The 17,830-nt window shown below is 32.8% G+C and overlaps 1 protein-coding gene across 1 annotated transcript in view; it reads right to left on the reverse strand.

The window, feature by feature from the left end:
- Positions 1-17,830, reverse strand: part of LOC136024815 (cytoplasmic polyadenylation element-binding protein 3-like) — a 108,414-nt gene that overhangs the window by 8,242 nt on the left and 82,342 nt on the right. Inside the window, exons 5-7 of the mRNA XM_065700295.1 lie at positions 17,372-17,582; positions 13,582-13,763; positions 1,183-1,293 (exon numbers count right to left, since the gene is read on the reverse strand). Of these exons, the coding sequence (XP_065556367.1) occupies positions 1,183-1,293; positions 13,582-13,763; positions 17,372-17,582 (504 nt within the window). The remainder of the gene's footprint in view (positions 1-1,182; positions 1,294-13,581; positions 13,764-17,371; positions 17,583-17,830) is intronic.

The following is a 17,830-nucleotide window of genomic DNA, read 5'->3' on the forward strand; positions in this document are numbered from 1 at the left end:
CCCAAAGTAACACAGCAGATTGAAACAGATAAATTAATTTCGTTTAAAAGATTTTTTTCCATTTCGATAGCCTCCGTAAATTAAAATGCCCATTTAAGCCAATAGAAACGCCACCTAACGCCAATGATACAAATCCATACATTAATTTTGGGAAGATGGCTATTCGTGTTTACGTTCAAACTTCGCTAATACGCTTCGACTGTCGCCAGATTGTACGACAAAAATCTGGCACGAATTTCTGATACTCCCCAATCAAGAGGCACCTAAATATCAGGGCAACCACCCCACACAATTTATGACTTATTTCTGTTATTTAATTCTCTTATTAGTGGTTTTCTCTCTTGCTGATGACGGGCGTATTTTACTTCCAATGTAAGGATGTAAGGGTAAATAAAACTCAGATTTTCTTCACAAATCGATTTCTGTCAAAAGATTGTGTTCGGTTCTAGATCCTTCAGCTAACAGACAAAAATCTGGCACGAATTTCTGGCGCCCCCCAATCAAGAGTCACCCAAATATCAGGGCAACCACCTCATACAGTTTACCATTTATTTCAGCTATTTCATTCTCTTATTTGTGATTTTCTCTCTTGCTAACGAAGGAGCGTGTTTTACTTCTAATATAAGGATGTAAGGATGAATAAAACTCAAATTTCCTTCACAAATCGATTTCTGTCAAAAGATTGGGCTTGGTTGTGTATCCTACAGCTATAGACTCCTTATGGTTCTGTGCTATTTTCCTTGCCAATAAAGATCTCAATAGATTAATTAGCCAAAAGAAGCCTATTATATGGCTTTTACTTTATATATTGTTTTTATGTTCAAAAGGAAAGAGGTTACATTTGAATTTGCTCCCAAAAAAAATATCATTGTCAACCTTCCGAGAAGTTGAAAAAAAGCAATGGTCTTGAGCATAAAAGGCAAATAAAGACGGAATTCATCATATTTGCGTTTATATAATTTCGTAAAAAAAAAAAAAAAAAAAAAAAAAAAAAAAAAAAAAAAAAAAAAAAAAAAAAAAAAAAAAAAAACACTGTGCCTAATGATTTAAGACAATGATCTAACAATGTGACAATTGTCAAATGACTTTTTTTACATTTTGGCAATTTTTCTCTAATGCCAGTTACAACCTTTTTCAATATTCAAAGTTTTTTTTTTATTTTGTAAGATAATAGAATCTTACCTGGAGACATGTCACATTGGCGCAGAAAAATGGTGCAAATTTACCACCACAACGCGCTCCTTGGCATTCATCACACATTTGGTCATCCAAAACGTAAGGTTTCACTTCAACCTTAAAAATAATATCGTTATTAACAATTATCACATTACAATATTTAAAAAGATGTACATAATTTCTGCCCATTTCTTGTTAATATACGCAATCTTAAACAAAGATCTTTGTTTAGCTCTTTCCGACGAAATTAAAGAAGTCAATTAAACATGGGTGTTGAAAATCTTTATTTCTATTTACTGACACTTCACATAAGGTGGAGTCTCATTAAAAATCGAAGCTTCTTGACACCTACAAAAAGTGTGTCGTCAAGTTATATGACTGCACAAAATAATTAATTGTTAATTTGTATAGCATTTTCAAGAAAAACGGTGTGGGGAAATTTCCACGAAAAGTGGAGTGTTATCTTGTGTCTAGATATCTTTTAACGATTCAGAGTCTTGGAGACAAGCCAAAAAAGACAGTAATTTACGTCAGAGACTGTCAAAGACTAAAAAAGAAGTTTGCTTATAACAATGTTTCAAAAATTAATATAACAGGGTCTAATTAAACAGTAGACATAAAATGCATGTTTACCTCTCATTCCAGGCAATCTAATGGTCCTATATCAATTTTAATTCTTGGTCAACCTACCTAAGACCACAGGCATGCGTGACTTGCTAAAAGATAACAAACAAGTATTGGTCCAATAAGAGAGGCAGACTTACTCCCACCGTTTACCCATGCCCTTAAACCAAAGAATTAGAAAACTACAGGTTCTATGACTATCTACCTTAGTTCTACTGCCCTAGGAATGACGCATGGACGGATGATAGATAAACATATCTATCTATTGACAAATGAACTAACATCATCCATGCGTCATTCCTAGGGCAGTAGAACTAAGGTAGATAGTCATAGAGCTAAGATAGTCATAGAACCTATAGTTTCCCAAATGTTTGGTTAAATGGCATGGGTAAACAGCAGGAGTAAAGCTTTTTTTCAAACTGAGCAAGTTCATTCAAATAGGTTGCAGCATCAACGAAGAAAGCCCACTTGCGTCTAGAGTTGCAACCATGTTCGGTCTTTAAAGATATGGAAAGTGAGGAATTTTCAAAAGGAGGGAGGGGTGAAATCTAAATGAAATACCCACTTTAGAGCCTAGATCCATACTTACATTCTATATATCTGATAGAACTGATTTTTTCAAAATAAAAAATGAGACTACGGCACTGTTGCTTTGCTAACGACAAAGACGAAAAAAAGAAAAGAAAAAGACGAAACCAAACGAAGGTGAGTAAAGTTATCCGCTCAGTCCCTAGTGAAAAAGGTAACCTGTTGACGTCTAGACTTTAAAACTGTATTAAAAACTATATGTGGCATAAATTCTTCCCCAGACGACTAATGCAGCCTGTTTACATAATTGATTTGTATCAAGAGGATTAATTGTTTGTTGTTTTTTTTTTTCAGAGAAGAAATATACGTTGAATCTCATTTTATTAAATCATTCTAAATAGAGTAATGACTATTTCTTAATTTTCTTTTCATTATTTCGATTTTTGTTGTACATCATCTAGAACTTGAATTAATCAGACGCGGAGCTAAGATACCAAGTTATTAATTTTTTTTCTTTTAAGAAGTTAGTCTTATATCAAAGGGATTTTAGTCTAACCCTTACTTTTAACAAGCAAAGATTTAAAAGTCTTCTGCTATAGGCTAAACGTTGCTTACTTTCTTGAAAAAGTTAAATAAAGTTCAAGTTTTTTCCGACTGCAATAAAGTCAACAAAGTATTGCGAGGAAAACGGTTTATCGACTTTTACTGACAGCGTGATATTCGTTTATCAGTGATTAAAGTGAACCACATGCCTATGGAATTCAAGTCTTTGTGACATCTAACTTACTACATGCCAGAGAATCAATTTTATTGACGTCAAAATTGGTAATATACTCCGTTAAACCACAAATACTCAGCTGTATTTTAAAATAGAATTTGCGCTAGTTTTTCATATTTTATTCAGTTCAAAAACCACATAAACAGCATTGGTTTGAAACTAATTGGGACATGTGTTTTCAGACAACGTATATAAAATGGCAGCTTACATTACAGACACTGCTGGAGATAGCAGATCAATTATACTTATGCCTGAGTCACCTTCGTCTTAACTTTTCTACTGTTTTATTCTTTTCTTTTTAGTTCCAAAAAAATTACTTATTACCATAGTAAGCCTAAAAACAGGAAGTATTGTGGAGGCAATTTTCAAAGATTTACATTTATATGCTATATGAAAAACAAGATTTTATTTCTGGCGGAAATTAGTCTAAATTTCCCAGCATTGGACACGGAAAATAAATTATTTTATATATTGGTAAGATATTTCCGTAGGATTTCTGATTCTGCGGATTTAGATACATAGAAGCTGTATCAGCGTTAACTTCCAGCGCAATTCAGCGCATAATTTCCATCTTTTTAGAAAGAAAATTATTTTATAATGATCTCATTGGTAAAAATTTTCTATAAGCATCATGCGTGACAAATTACGCAATTCTACGGATTTATATATATATAGAAGCTATATCAGCGTAAACCTCCAGCGTAAGTCAGGCTAAAATTTTCAGTGAATTACGAACAAAGTTATATTATAAAAATCTTATTGGTAAGAGTTTTCCATAAAAATCTCACCATAACCACTGACGGCAAAATTTCGAACACCACCTAGCTCTAGCAAGCTCCAGCTTCATGAGACTCGAATATCTGGAAATACAGTTACCTTTCCAATCAGTTGAAAGTCCATCTCTTCAACGGTCTGACTGGGCCGATCACTCATGGACCTTGTAGACAGAAAACGAGCGCAACTTCCTCGTGTTCATGGACCTTGTAGACAGAATCATGGTCATGAGTCATGGACCTTGTAGACAGAAAACGAGCGCAACTTCCTCGTGTTCATGGACCTTGTAGACAGAATCATGGCCATGAGTCATGGACCTTGTAGACAGAAAACGAGCGCAACTTCCTCGTGTTCAGGGACCTTGTAGACAGAATCATGGTCATGAGTCATGGACCTTGTAGACAGAAAACGAGCGCAACTTCCTCGTGTTCATGGACCTTGTAGACAGAATCATGGTCATGAGTCATGGACCTTGTAGACAGAAAACGAGCGCAACTTCCTCGTGTTCATGGACCTTGTAGACAGAATCATGGCCATGAGTCATGGACCTTGTAGACAGAAAACGAGCGCAACTTCCTCGTGTTCAGGGACCTTGTAGGCAGAATCATGGTCATGAGTCATGGACCTTGTAGACAGAAAACGAGCGCAACTTCCTCGTGTTCGAGATGTGGTGCCTAAGCCGCATCGCAAAGATCAACTTCACTGGCCACGTGACCAACGAAGAAGTGCCAAAACGGCTGAATTCCCCTGACAAAATTCTTGATAAAACCAAACGGCAGCAACTGCGTTGGTTTGAAGTCAGGTCACGAGAATGACCCCTGATCATCTCCCAAGAATGGTACTCGAAGGAACGATTGACGGATAACGACTGCAAGGAAGATCACCGAAGGGGTAGATTGATAATCCTCACCCGCAGGCACACCGTACAACTCTTTAGAACAGCACAAGACAGATCTTCATATAGAACCTGGTTTAGGCCCTGTCAAAGAGTGGCCCCAAGACGTTCCATGACTATAGACTGGACTTAAGTAAGCATCGTGCACAACCAATAATGCATTTTTGTGCATTTAGATACATAAGAACTATCGAAGATTGACGATGAGGTTCAAAAGGTACTTACTTGCCACCATACTTAGCAAACATACAATCCTTCCTCATTCGTGTTATGAAGCCATAGAATTGAAGCCTTAAAACACTAGCATTTGAAAACAAAAAAAGGCTCATTTCCCCAATGGTATCCACGTGCTTTGCATAAAAGAATTTAATTTAAAAACAAATAAACTGCGGAAGTTTTAGAGATAGACAATGAAAAAACAAATTAAAACAAGACATAAAGCATAAAAAATTCGAATATTTTGGGGCCACTTCCAGAGCTGTTAAAAAAGAAACAAGAGGATAAAAAAACATTTTGTCTTCAGTGTGTAGTTATTGTCAAAAATTATTCCAGAGGTGATCCGCTAATATTCAGATGTTATTATTAGCAGTTGTCTTTTAATGTGTAGTTTTATTGTCTACAATAAAACTAAATTTCCCATTCCTACATCAAATTACAAAAAGCTTATAAATGAGTTACTAATTAGAAATTAGGGCTGTACTAAAAATTATTCTTAAAACCATATGCACAAATGTGATTTCATGGTTGCAGTACTTGCCAAAAATAAACGAACTCTGACCCATAATAACTGTATATTTCAAAACACGTTTTGAAAAAAAAAAGACAAATGAGGAAGAATCATCATTTGAAGCTGATTCAGAAATGGTAACTCTTATTTCGGCTAATCTTAATTAATAAAGTTTATCATGAAAACAATTTTAAATAAAGGAAACGAATCAGGACATCTTAGAAAGAAACTCTTGTACAAAGAAGATCACACTCAAACTGCAATGACGTAAAAATGGGAAACAATCATTAAATCCTCTCTAAGGCACAAGACATTCTTATTGATTCCAAAAGAGAAAAATGGGGATATATGATAGGCTAACTCCTTCGCTTGAAAAGAGATAGGAAAGCTATTTTCCCTCTCTATCAGTTTCTTTGGACAGTGAAAATTAAATCTGACTGTTTGACCTATTAACTGGAAATTTGCAAAATCCTACATATTTTAAAAATGTGGGAAACCGGGATTTCAAACTTTGATGAAAATACAACTGCTACAACTACTAACAACTCACTTATGCTATTACTAACAACTTACTGCGGCACTAAGCCACCTGATGCCAAGACAGCTACTTACACTCCTCCAACGTCTCCATATATTCAAATACGGTTATGTAGTTTTTGATAGCAGTGGGTGCAAAATAAAAAAGAAGAACATGGTGAAAATCAGCAAAAATTAGGCTAAAATCATATGGCGTCAAACAGCTAAAAAATATGTAACTTTCCTTAGTAGGAGTAGATGTCTTTGGGAGTCAGCATACTGCTATTGTCCAGAGTTTGTATGACGAGAAGTGCTATCAAACATGGCAAAATACTTTTGCAGTTTTTTTTTTTTTTCACTGTCCAATATGACAAAATATGACACTGCCTTAAAACTTAATTATTCTTAAACAACTAAAAGAAAAACTTGGAAAATCGCGGTTTTCCACCATGAGTAGACCTAATATGGGTTCAGAGAACAAATATAATTTTATTTTGAGGCCCTTAGTACTTGAAATTAATATATTTATGTTTTTCTCAGGCGTCCAGCTATATCTCTTCCCTCAACAGGTCTCATGGTAACTCTCCCTTGTATTGTCCTTGACAACTTGACAAATCCTTTGGCAACTTGCAGAACCCTTGACAACTCCTCTATCTTTTCTTGTCATGATAAGAGCGGAAGCCGATGTTAACTATTTTAGGTGATTTTGGCCATTTCTCTGTCCTTTCCGACCCTTTCCGTTCTTGTAACCATTTAAATTAGCATTTCTGTTCTTTAAATTAGCAAGGACATTTAAATGAAAATGTACTTGGTCCCCTGGACCCAGGTTATGTTTATTTACAACTAAAAACCGCCATTTTGACCATTTTCTGTTGGTCGTTTCAAAATATGAGATTTTTAGTACAGTAACACACTTCCGTCTGTACTACCATCTTGAACCGAGAAAATAAATAAGCCACACTAATTCGTTAAACTTGATAGCACTTTTCATCCGTAAAGATTCTAATCCCTAAAAGCAATTAAATAAAAGACAAGTTTTTTTTAAACTGCAAGTAAGGAGCGACATTAAAACTTAAAACGAACAGAAATTAATCCGTATGTGAAAGGGGCTGTCCCCTCCTAAACGCCCCGCTCTTTACGCCAAAGTTTGACTCTTTCTCACAACTCTGCTTTTTTAAAACAATAAAAAAGACTTTAGCGTAAAGAGCGAGGTGTTGAGGAGGGGACAACCTCTGTCATATACGGATTAATTTCTGTTCGTTTCAAGTTTTAAATGTCACTCCTTACTTGCAGTTAAAACAAACTCGTTTTTTATTTAATTTCTGAGCGTTTTTGAATTAATATATGTTTTGATTTTTGGCTCACCACACGTGAATATTTAAAATGAAATTTGCATATTAATATTTTTTTGGCTAAATGACTTTTCATAGTTTTGATCGGACGATTTTGAAAAAAAGGGCGGGGGAGGAGGCCTGGTTGCCCTCCGATTTTTGGTTATTTAAAAATTCAACCAAAACTTTTCGTTTTTTTACGAATGTTTTACTAGTAATAAATATAAGTAACTTACGAATTAATTAACGTAACGAACTTCTATATTTGTATATTTTTATTACGTATATGAGGGTGTTCGCCCCCTCATCAATACCTTGCTCTAAACACTAAAGCTTGAATTTCATCCCAATTCTTTAAGAATGACCCCTGAATCACAAAGGCCGTAGAATAAATAGTTGAAAGTACTAAAAAATACTTTGGCGTAAAGAGCAAGGTATTGTGGTGGAGATGAACCCCTTTATAAGCGGAATATTTTCTGTTCGTTTTAAGTTTTAATGCTGCTCCTTACTTCCAGTTGAAAAACTTTTTTTTTATTAATTTTCTCATTGTTTTTTTTTAATACTAGTAGAAAATCCTGCGCCCCCTTCATGGAAATTCTCTTCCCTCATAATAAATTCCTTTATGGAAAGATCCTCCAATGTAACCCCCTCCCCAAATCCATTCCCAACTTGAAAAAAGTCCCCCTAAAAACGTCTGCACACTTTACTATATGCCATTACTATAGCCATTACTATATGTAAACAATGGTCAAAGTTTGCAACTTGCAGGGGAGGGTGGGGAATTAATTCGTCCCCAAAGACATAGTTACTAGGTTTTTCGCCTATGCTGAACAGAATGGCTATCTCAAAATTTTGATCCGGTGAGTTTGGGAAAAAAAGAGCGTGTGAGGGGGCCTAGGTGCCCTCCGATTTTTTCGGTCACTTTGAATGGGCACCAGAATTTTTTTTTTCGTTGGAATGAGCCCTCTCGCGACATTCTAGGACCACTGGGTGGATACGATCACCCCTGGAGACAAAAAAAAAAACGAATAAACACGCATCTGTCTTCTGGCAGAAAATACAAAATTCCACATTTTTGAAGATAGGAAATTGAAACTTCTCCAGTAGGGTTGTCGGATACGCTGAATCAGATGGTGTGATTTTGGGATTCTATGATTTTTATGGGGTGTTTTCTCCTATTTTCTAAAATAAGGCAAATTTTCTCATGCTCGTAACTTTTGATGGGTATGACTAAACTTGATGAAAGTTATATATTTAAAATTAGCATTAAAATTCAATTCTTTTGATGTAACTATTGGTATAAAAATTACGTTTTTTAGAGTTTCGGTTACTATTGAGCCGGGTTTGATTACACCTTAAGGGAAAGCCACACCTATGTATGATTTTCGGTGATATGTATCTGTAATTTTGAAAGCTAATTTTACACGCAAGCTTAATAACTTGTTGAAGACTCAAGAATCTTTTTTTTTTTTTTTTTTTTTTTAGCCCACTGATTTTTAGGTCATGGACCTTTTTTTTTTTTGTAAAAGAGAGCACAATTCCATGTAATGTCTGGATAAATGTATATATTATAGGCTATTGTTGTGGCTGGCAGCATTCTATTATAGGTTAGTAATTAAGGAAAAAGTAAAATGGCTGCGAAAGTCAGATTTTACTTCTTTTTTTTTACAAATACTGCATAACTTCATACGGCGTCTTTTTCATTAAAATTGAATTTCCGATTTTTCTAATTTTTTAAGATATGGTTGGTTGTGTCAGTTTCTATTTGATAAATTCTCTCAATCAAATTTCATATTCACTGTCCTTGGTACATAAAACACCCTTTTGAGAGCCAAATCCCCTTAGTTATAGCTGATACAGGAAATATCTAATATTTTAGAATTTTTTCTCTTTTCTACAAATAATGCATTTAAATTATGGTTTTTATACGTCTTAACAAATAAAATTCCTTTAATTATGACAATATGCTTTACTATATTAAGCCCTACAAGGATGTATTTGAAACAGTATATACTAGTGTCAAAAGGTCTCTACAATTTAAGAATTTTAAAGTAACGTAGTAACGTTACGCAACGTAGTACTGTAAATTGATTTTTAAAGTAAGTATGCAAAGACTATTTAAATCAGCTGTTTCTAAAAACAACAATTTTCTTCGACTGATAGTAAAAAGCAACGTTAACACTTTAAAACAAACAGAAGTTATTCCGTATACGAGAGGGGCTGCTCCTTCCTAGCCCCTTGCAATTTATGCTGAAATCCCATCTTTAAAAATGTTTTTCATTCAAATTCAATGGCCCTTGTGCTTATTCTAAACGGCCCTTGTTATTAAAGAATTGACACAAAAAGGCAAACTTTAGCGTTACTACGAACTAACGAAAATGCTTTAAATTGCTTTAATTAAAATGCTTTAAATTGCTTTAATTAAAATGCTTTAAAATTATCAATTCAAAGCAATAGGGGCCCATATTTATTAAAATAAGCTAGAAATGAAAGATTGTACTGATACTTAAATTTAAGATATATAAATTCAAGAACTATTTCTTGGCAGTTTAAAGAACTATAATCTTGGCAGTTTAAAGAGACTGGTTGATTTTAAGCTGATAGGCCTATGGGATACAGAATTCTGCGTTCATACTTCTCAACTGCACTGTAAATTACCTAAGAAAACAAGCATGTACCAGTTGGGTTGAGCAGTCGCCAAGTGCTAGATGGCGTTCTTGATTGTATTCTTGATGCAAGCGTCAGTTTCCCCTCTTACAGGTTCACAATATTCTTTGATTCAAATAAGATCGTCATGTGCATGTTAAGTGCAAATGAACAAGGGCGAGAATAAAGCGTTCAACCTCCAACAGTGAGCATATATCGATGGTTTATATCAGTCTATTGCTCAATTTATATTTAGAAGCTACATAAATTCTGCCTCTTTAAAACCCATTTAGAATGAGACTGTAGATGATACTTCAATCTGATGTTTTTGCAATTGGTCTCTATTTATGATTTCAAGAGTCAGGCTAGCACTACTTTGTTTTTCTTTTTTAGCTCCTAGCTTAAAAATAGTTATAATAAAAAAAGAGTATATAAAAACTGTGTGGTTATTGGCTTATTTTCTAGATCATTTGTAGCTCGGGGAAAGAGGAGAAATAAATATTCAAACCTTTTTTTCTGGAATAGAATGATTTTAACACAAAACTAGCAATTTTCCAGACAATGTATAACATTAATCGCTTTTACTATTCTAAATTAGTACAAAAGAAAGATCCAAACAAAAAGAAAATATTTTATGGATCAAATTCGTGCAGAGCATTCAATTATCTCTTCGAGAATACACCTAATAGCTAGGGGGATAAGTAATCACAGCCATTGTTCCTCCTTTCATTTCAAATTTAAGATGTTATATATTTTTTTTAAGCTTCTTTTTTATTTAATTTTTTATATGTTAAAAACATACCATTAATATTTTAGATTTTATGGACAAAGAGCGCTGCTAAATTAAATAATTAGCTTTGCTTATCTATTTTCATGGTCCAACGTGGCAACACTGACAAAATGATGGCATTGCCCTAAGAGCTACATAACTTTTAAAACAACCAAAAGAAATATCTTTCAGGCATGATATACAGTTTTTGATAGCAACAGGTGCCCAATAAAAAAATAATAAAACTTTGAAAAAAAATCGCCAAAAAAATATAGCAGAAACTACATAGAATCAAACACTTCAAAAAGGCATAGCTTTCCATTGACGGCGTAGTTGCGTTTGGAAACCAACAGATTATTAATGTTGGAATTTTATAGACAAAAAGCGTTCTCAAATTAAATAATTAGCTTTGCTTATCTATTTTCATGGTCCAACGTGGCAACACTGACAAAATGATGGCATTGCCCTAAGAGCTACATAACTTCTAAACCAACCAAAAGAAATATCTTTCAGGCATGATATACAGTTTTTGATAGCAACAGGTGCCCAATAAAAAAAAAATAATAAAACGTTGAAAAAAAAATCACCAAAAAAATATAGCAGAAACTATATAGAACCAAACACTTCAAAAAGGCATAACTTTCCACTGACGGCGTAGTTGCGTTTGGAAACCAACAGATTATTAATGTTGAAATTTTATAGACAAAAAGCGTTCTCAAATTAAATAATTAGCTTTACTTTTCTATTTTCAGGGTTCAACGTGGCAACACTGACAAAATGATGGCATTGCCCTAAAAGCTACATAACTTCTAAACCAACCAAAAGAAATATCTTTCCTTTGCAATATTTAGTTTATAATAGCAGCAGATGCCAAATAAAATAAAAAACAACAATGAGAAAAAATCACAAAAAATAGCTGAAATTATAAAGAACCAAACACCTCAAGAAGGCTTAGCTTTTCTTTGGAGGCATAGTTGCGTTTGGAAACTAACAAATTGTTAATGTATCATGGACAAAAAGTGGTGCCAAATAAAATAATTAGCTTTGCTTACCATTTTCATGGTTCAACATGGCAACACTGGCATGTTACCCTAAGAGCTTCACAGCTTTTGAACAGTCAAAAGAAAAATCTTTTAGGTGTGAGTAGACCTAAAATGGTTCCAGGGGATCAAATTATGTTTTCAGTTTTGTCCAACATGCTTTAATCTCATTTTGAATAGGCTAACTTCCAGGTAGAAAACCATTTTTCAAAGAGTAGCCTTTTACAATTCAGATTTCTACTGGAGATCTAAATTGACTCGATTCATTCAACTCCTTTGCATAGCTAAGTATGTATTAACTCATGAAAAGAATACTTTTGATTATAATAAATTTTGGTCTATCTGACTTTCGCAGCCATTTTACTTTTTCCTTAATTACTAACCTATAATAGAATGCTGCCAGCCAACAATAGCCTATAATATATACATTTATCCAGACATTACATGGAATTATGCTCTTTTACAAAAAAAATGGGTCAATGACCTAAAAATCAATGGGCTAAAAAAAAAAAAAAAAAAAAAAAAAAAAAAAAAAAAAAAAAAAAAAAAAAAAAAAAAAAAAAAAAAAAAAAAAAAAAAAAAAAAAACTAGAGTCTTCTACAAGTTATTAACGGTGTCACGAATCCTGCAGTAAAAAGTGCGTACTAAACTTGTTACTTGTTATATGCAAGAACAGTGTTTGAAGATTTATTTTCATACAATTAAAGCTACAATTCGAACCAATTAAACCAAATACTTCCGCCTTTAGAGATTATTTATCACATTTGCACATAATTTTATCGTTTTTTGAACTTTGTTAAGTTTGGAGCAAATAATTTGTATATAAACCTCGTTTTAGTCTTTTGTGTTTTTCAAAGAAGGGCATCACTGCAATGTCACAAGAGATGCTGACTGGCTTTAAACGCTTATTCCGCTTACTCCAAGGTCAGTCTTTCTTTTATAAAATATTTGGTCCAGAAATTTATAATGTTTTGAACCAAAATACGATAAGAATTTGAACCAATAATAAAAATATATGGTTGAACCAAAAATATTTGCACATTTTTTTTCTTTTTTTTACACTGGTGATAAATTTTCCTTGCTTCTTTCATTGTCCTACATTTTCTCTAAATGTCCCAAAGATTTAAAACAGGAATCCAATGGAAGTCTCAGATAAGATGACTCTAACTGAATATAGGGCTTCTTGGTAGAATATCAGTTTTACCCAATAATATAGACATTGGATGATTTGTTTATTTTGATTATCATGTGTTTGTGAGTGTTTAAAATGAAATTAACTCGTGTTAATTGAATGAGTGTCATTTTGGGTTAGAAAGAGTGACGTTGTGAAGTGCGAGTGGTTGGTACTTCATTCAGGTTTCACTGAAATTTATAGATATTGGTAGTTGACTATTTGTTTACGTGTTTTTTAGATAGCGTATAAGCATCAGCGTTTTTTTCTTGGGGGGATCCTAATCACACAGATATGGGTCGAGTTATGAATAAAGCATGCAGTAAAATGGTTATTTTTTTTCATTTACTTTGTTAATTTTGCATTTGTTAATTAAAAGTTTGCCACTTCTAAAAAAAAGTAATTAAATTTTAATCTTGTCTTTAACTTTGCTCTTTTTAGCTAACTTAAAAAAAAATAAAACAGAAAAAAATAAGGAATAAGGGTGCCAGAAAAATCTTGGGAGGGGTACAGGGTCTCCCCAGGCCCCCCTGGATCTGCCAGTGCCTAAATGTGATCCAGTTCTCAAATAAATCCGTGATTTTGGTTAGAAGCGAGAGAACTTACTCGTTTATCAATATCCTGATGCTGCAGTTGAACGAATCTTGCAGAAATCGCAGCAATATAACTTTGTTGGTTACTAAACGCAACTCGTCCTGCGCCCTTCGGGTATCTCAATTCAGGGTCTGTATCAATCCCCGCGTAGCAAACCCCTCCATATAAACGGTCCATAATCATAGCTAATTCAACTGCAATAGAAATAAATAGATACAAACAAAAGCAAAAACCTTAAAAATGAACAATTATGAAGTATGGGTAGACTTCGTAAAAGATAATTTGTGTTGTCAATTAATAAGCCCAAGTTCCTGAAAAAATTTTTACGGTTAAGCAAATTATTTGGGGGTCCGTTATAAATCTGCATGTTTTAATGATTTTCATCCCTCTTATACTCTTAACCTTTTTGACATGTCGACTTTTTCTTCAAGCCAATCTCATCATATTTGTTGTTTTATTAGTCATTATTTGTATTATTTGTTTTACTATTTATTTTGTTTTGTATTATTTTAGTGTATTTTCGCCAGCACTCGGACAAGTTTTTTACTTCTCAGGGTGGCTGTTAAAACTGAATATGCTGTTACTTAGTGCAAATAATATATCTTTATCTTTTTTTTCTTTTTTTTTTACTAAAAAAAATTTATCTCATATGGGCCTGTGATAGCCATTCTTCGAATAAATCTTATCTCATCTGACCAGTTAGACATTTCAACTTTAAAGCATTAGCTTCAAAAGAACCGTTGCTTTTTCTCAAAACCTATTACTCTGTCTACTTAAACATCCACCGTTTATATTTATTACATGTAAGATATAATTATATATGTATATACTTATAAACATTTATCTTAAATACTACAAAATATATTTAATTCTTATAAAAGACTATTTGTGTTGTTAACTGAAATGCATAGGTTCTCTAGGATCTAGAAAACTAGAAACGACAATCAGAAAACTTAAAGAAGTTGAGAAACCAATCCTGACCAGACATTTCAATATTTCCAAATTTTTACTTTGAAAAATTAGTTTAAAACAGTTGCTGATTTTCTGCAGCAACAATAACTCAGTTACTGCATTAAAAAAATTCTGGATCATTAAACATTTACTATTTACATTTATTACTTATACTATATGATTATGCACAGATTTATTAAACAAACAGTTACTATTAAAAAATAAAAATATGCCAAACTTACATAGAAGACAATTTGTATTGTACCTTAAAAAGCTTAATCATCTCTAAAAATTTTTGAAGTTAAAGGAATTAGGAAAATTAAAACGTATATAAACCATTGGTTTAAAACATAAATGTTGCCTTTTCTTACGACCTATTATTCTGGACATTCAAATATATGATATTTACCATTTGAATTTATTCTACACAATCACAAAAATAGCTATATATAAACATTTGTTGTAAATAGTTGCAAAGTATGCTAACTTTCGTTAAGCATACATATATATATATATATATATATATATATATATATATATATATATATATATATATATATATATATATATATATATGTATATATGTATATATTATTAAGGTTATTTGTCAAATAGATATTTATTATGAACAATTAGAGATTTTCTAAGCATTATTGGGGTTAAAGAAATCAGGAAACATATAAAGCATGAAAACCAGACCTACTTTAAAGCATTATCCAACCAACTTCAAAGCACTGGCTTAAGAAGATAATAGTACCTTTTCCTAAAAAACATTTAATTCTGGCTAATTAAGGTCTCCCTATATACTTTCTAAGTAAGGCGTTTGCTTACTGTTCACGTAGCCCTTTCAATAGAAGGCTTTGTGCGTTGCAAAATAGTTGATGTACCATTGACATGGAAACAAAAACATTTTGTCCCTGGACCCATTTTAAGTCTATTAGTACCTAAAAACCGCAATTTCCGAAGATGTTCCTTTTTATTGTTTCAAAATTAGGAGTTTTTAGAGAGGTACCACATATATGTCAGTGGCGTTACCATGAAATATGGAAACCATAAAAAAAAACAATCAATCAATTAAATTTGAGAGCGCTTGTCGTTAGAAGAAAATTGAATCATTGACAAACTCTTGATTCCCAGAGACAACTACACTTTTGAGGAAAGTTATATATTCTTATTTGATGCCGTACGTTTTTAGCTTATTTTTGGCTGATTTTTTTTCACCCAAGTTCCCTTTTTTATTTTGGCGAACGCTAAACCTAAAACTGCATTTTTTCGAATTTTTTTCGCTAACATCGAATTTTATTCTTTTTTGAAGATATATATAGTTTGTGGAAAATTAAACTTAACCAATCAAAACAAAATGATGTTATTTGTACCGTCCTTGGTACTTCAATTAAATTTCGAAACAAAGAAAAACCTTACACAGAAATAAAGTGGAAATATAGCTGTTAGCACTTTATGACTTCTTCTGAATTAAACACTACAAAAATAAAATTTTTGCTAAGTTATATCATTACAGTGAGAAAATTTGTATTTGTTCGACTTCCAGAGCTGCTCTGTGGCGTCAACTGAGGGAGAGTCCCCCCCCCCCAAATTTTTAAAAACACCTATAGGGAGGATATTTTGATTGAGCAATACCCTTTTAGGTATTTTCAATGAAAAAATTGGAATTCGCCTCCCCCCTAGATATTAAAAAACATCCCCCTTAAATTTTCGTGAATTGACACCACAAGAGTTTGCGGACCAGAAATTGCAGAATAGATTAACAAGTTTAATAGTTTAATATGACTTTTGGAATAAATCGAATAGCTTAGTTCGATCGAGTAATTCAAATAGAACTTTTACGACTGACAGATAAAACCAGTCAAAAAGTTTGACAACACCAAAGTGAAACACTAAACTGTTGGCAAATTATTCGACTCTACACACTCAAATCAACAATTATTACACTACTTCATTAATATGTGCAGTAACACAGCAAAACCATGCATATATTGTTGTGTTTTGATGAGTCTTTTCTATGAGTGACACAATGTATAAATTTATCCTTCGAGTCAATAGGTAGAAATTGACTGTCACCTAAATACTTAATCCACTCGGGGAAAAGAAAAAAGACGGAAAAGCAGGTGTCTTTTTTGATAGGATAAAAGGTTTACACCCTTCTGTCATGACAGAAAATACACAGTTAATGAATATAATATGAACATTTTTAGAAATTCATGTTTGGAAAAAGGGTTGGACGCTAGTAGATAAAGGAAACTATTAGTGATAAGAATACTGTACAAAAACGATTCACTCTGGCACTTTTGAGGAGGCAAGGAGTCTACCCATAAGAAGGAGGGCCAAGACACTGACTTGAGCCACAGTTGTGGCGTATCAAGAGGCGGTTTTCAAAGCAGGATATGTTTTACTGAACAAAAACAAAGAAATAAAAGGCTTTGGGATTTTCTATTGGCTTCAGTTCTATTTCTCATTCCTATTGTTTAGATGTTTCAACTAGGACAGCGATTTTGCTAATTATTCGATAGATGATACAGGGGCCTAGAAAATCGTTAGGGCCTAATAAAAACCGTAGAAAAATTGTTTTCTGACATTTGGAGTTTTAGATCTCGCTCTAAAAGTATATCCACTAAATATGTTGAATCCAAGGAAGTCCTCCCCGCCGTACTACACCAGTGATAGAAAATACCACCCAATTGATCAGTTGAATAATCATCAAAAAGATAGTCACATACCATAAATTGCAAATAGAATTATTTTTTGTTCTCTTAAAACTTCAAGCAGGAGAACCAATGAGAAGGAATTTAATACCTTTAATATCTTATTCAATACTTGGAAGGATTCCAATTACCTGCTTTGAGAGGACGTGGTACACCTCCAACAAAAACCGTTTTCCTTGGATCCAAAGGTAACGTTGCGTCAAGGACAAAATCAGCATCCGACAACCTCCATGGCCTGATTTGAACTGGTTTGTCTTTAATAGTTGGGGAAGAAACACACAAGTACAACTTATCCTCATCTTGAATACACGCGTCTATTAGCTTCTGCACTGAACTTTCGTCCTAAAACATATCGGTCAATGAATGATTACAGTAATAAAATAATAATAATATAATAAAAAAATATAATATATACATATACATATACATATATATATATATATATATATATATATATATATATATATATATATATATATATATATATATATATATATATATATTTTATAAATATATAATGATAAATATAATTTATTATATATTATATTTATTGTAAATATAATATAATAATAAAATTTTCAATAACATAG

Source organism: Artemia franciscana, chromosome 3 (genome assembly GCF_032884065.1).
Source record: "Artemia franciscana chromosome 3, ASM3288406v1, whole genome shotgun sequence".
Taxonomy (NCBI): Eukaryota; Metazoa; Arthropoda; class Branchiopoda; order Anostraca; family Artemiidae; genus Artemia; species Artemia franciscana.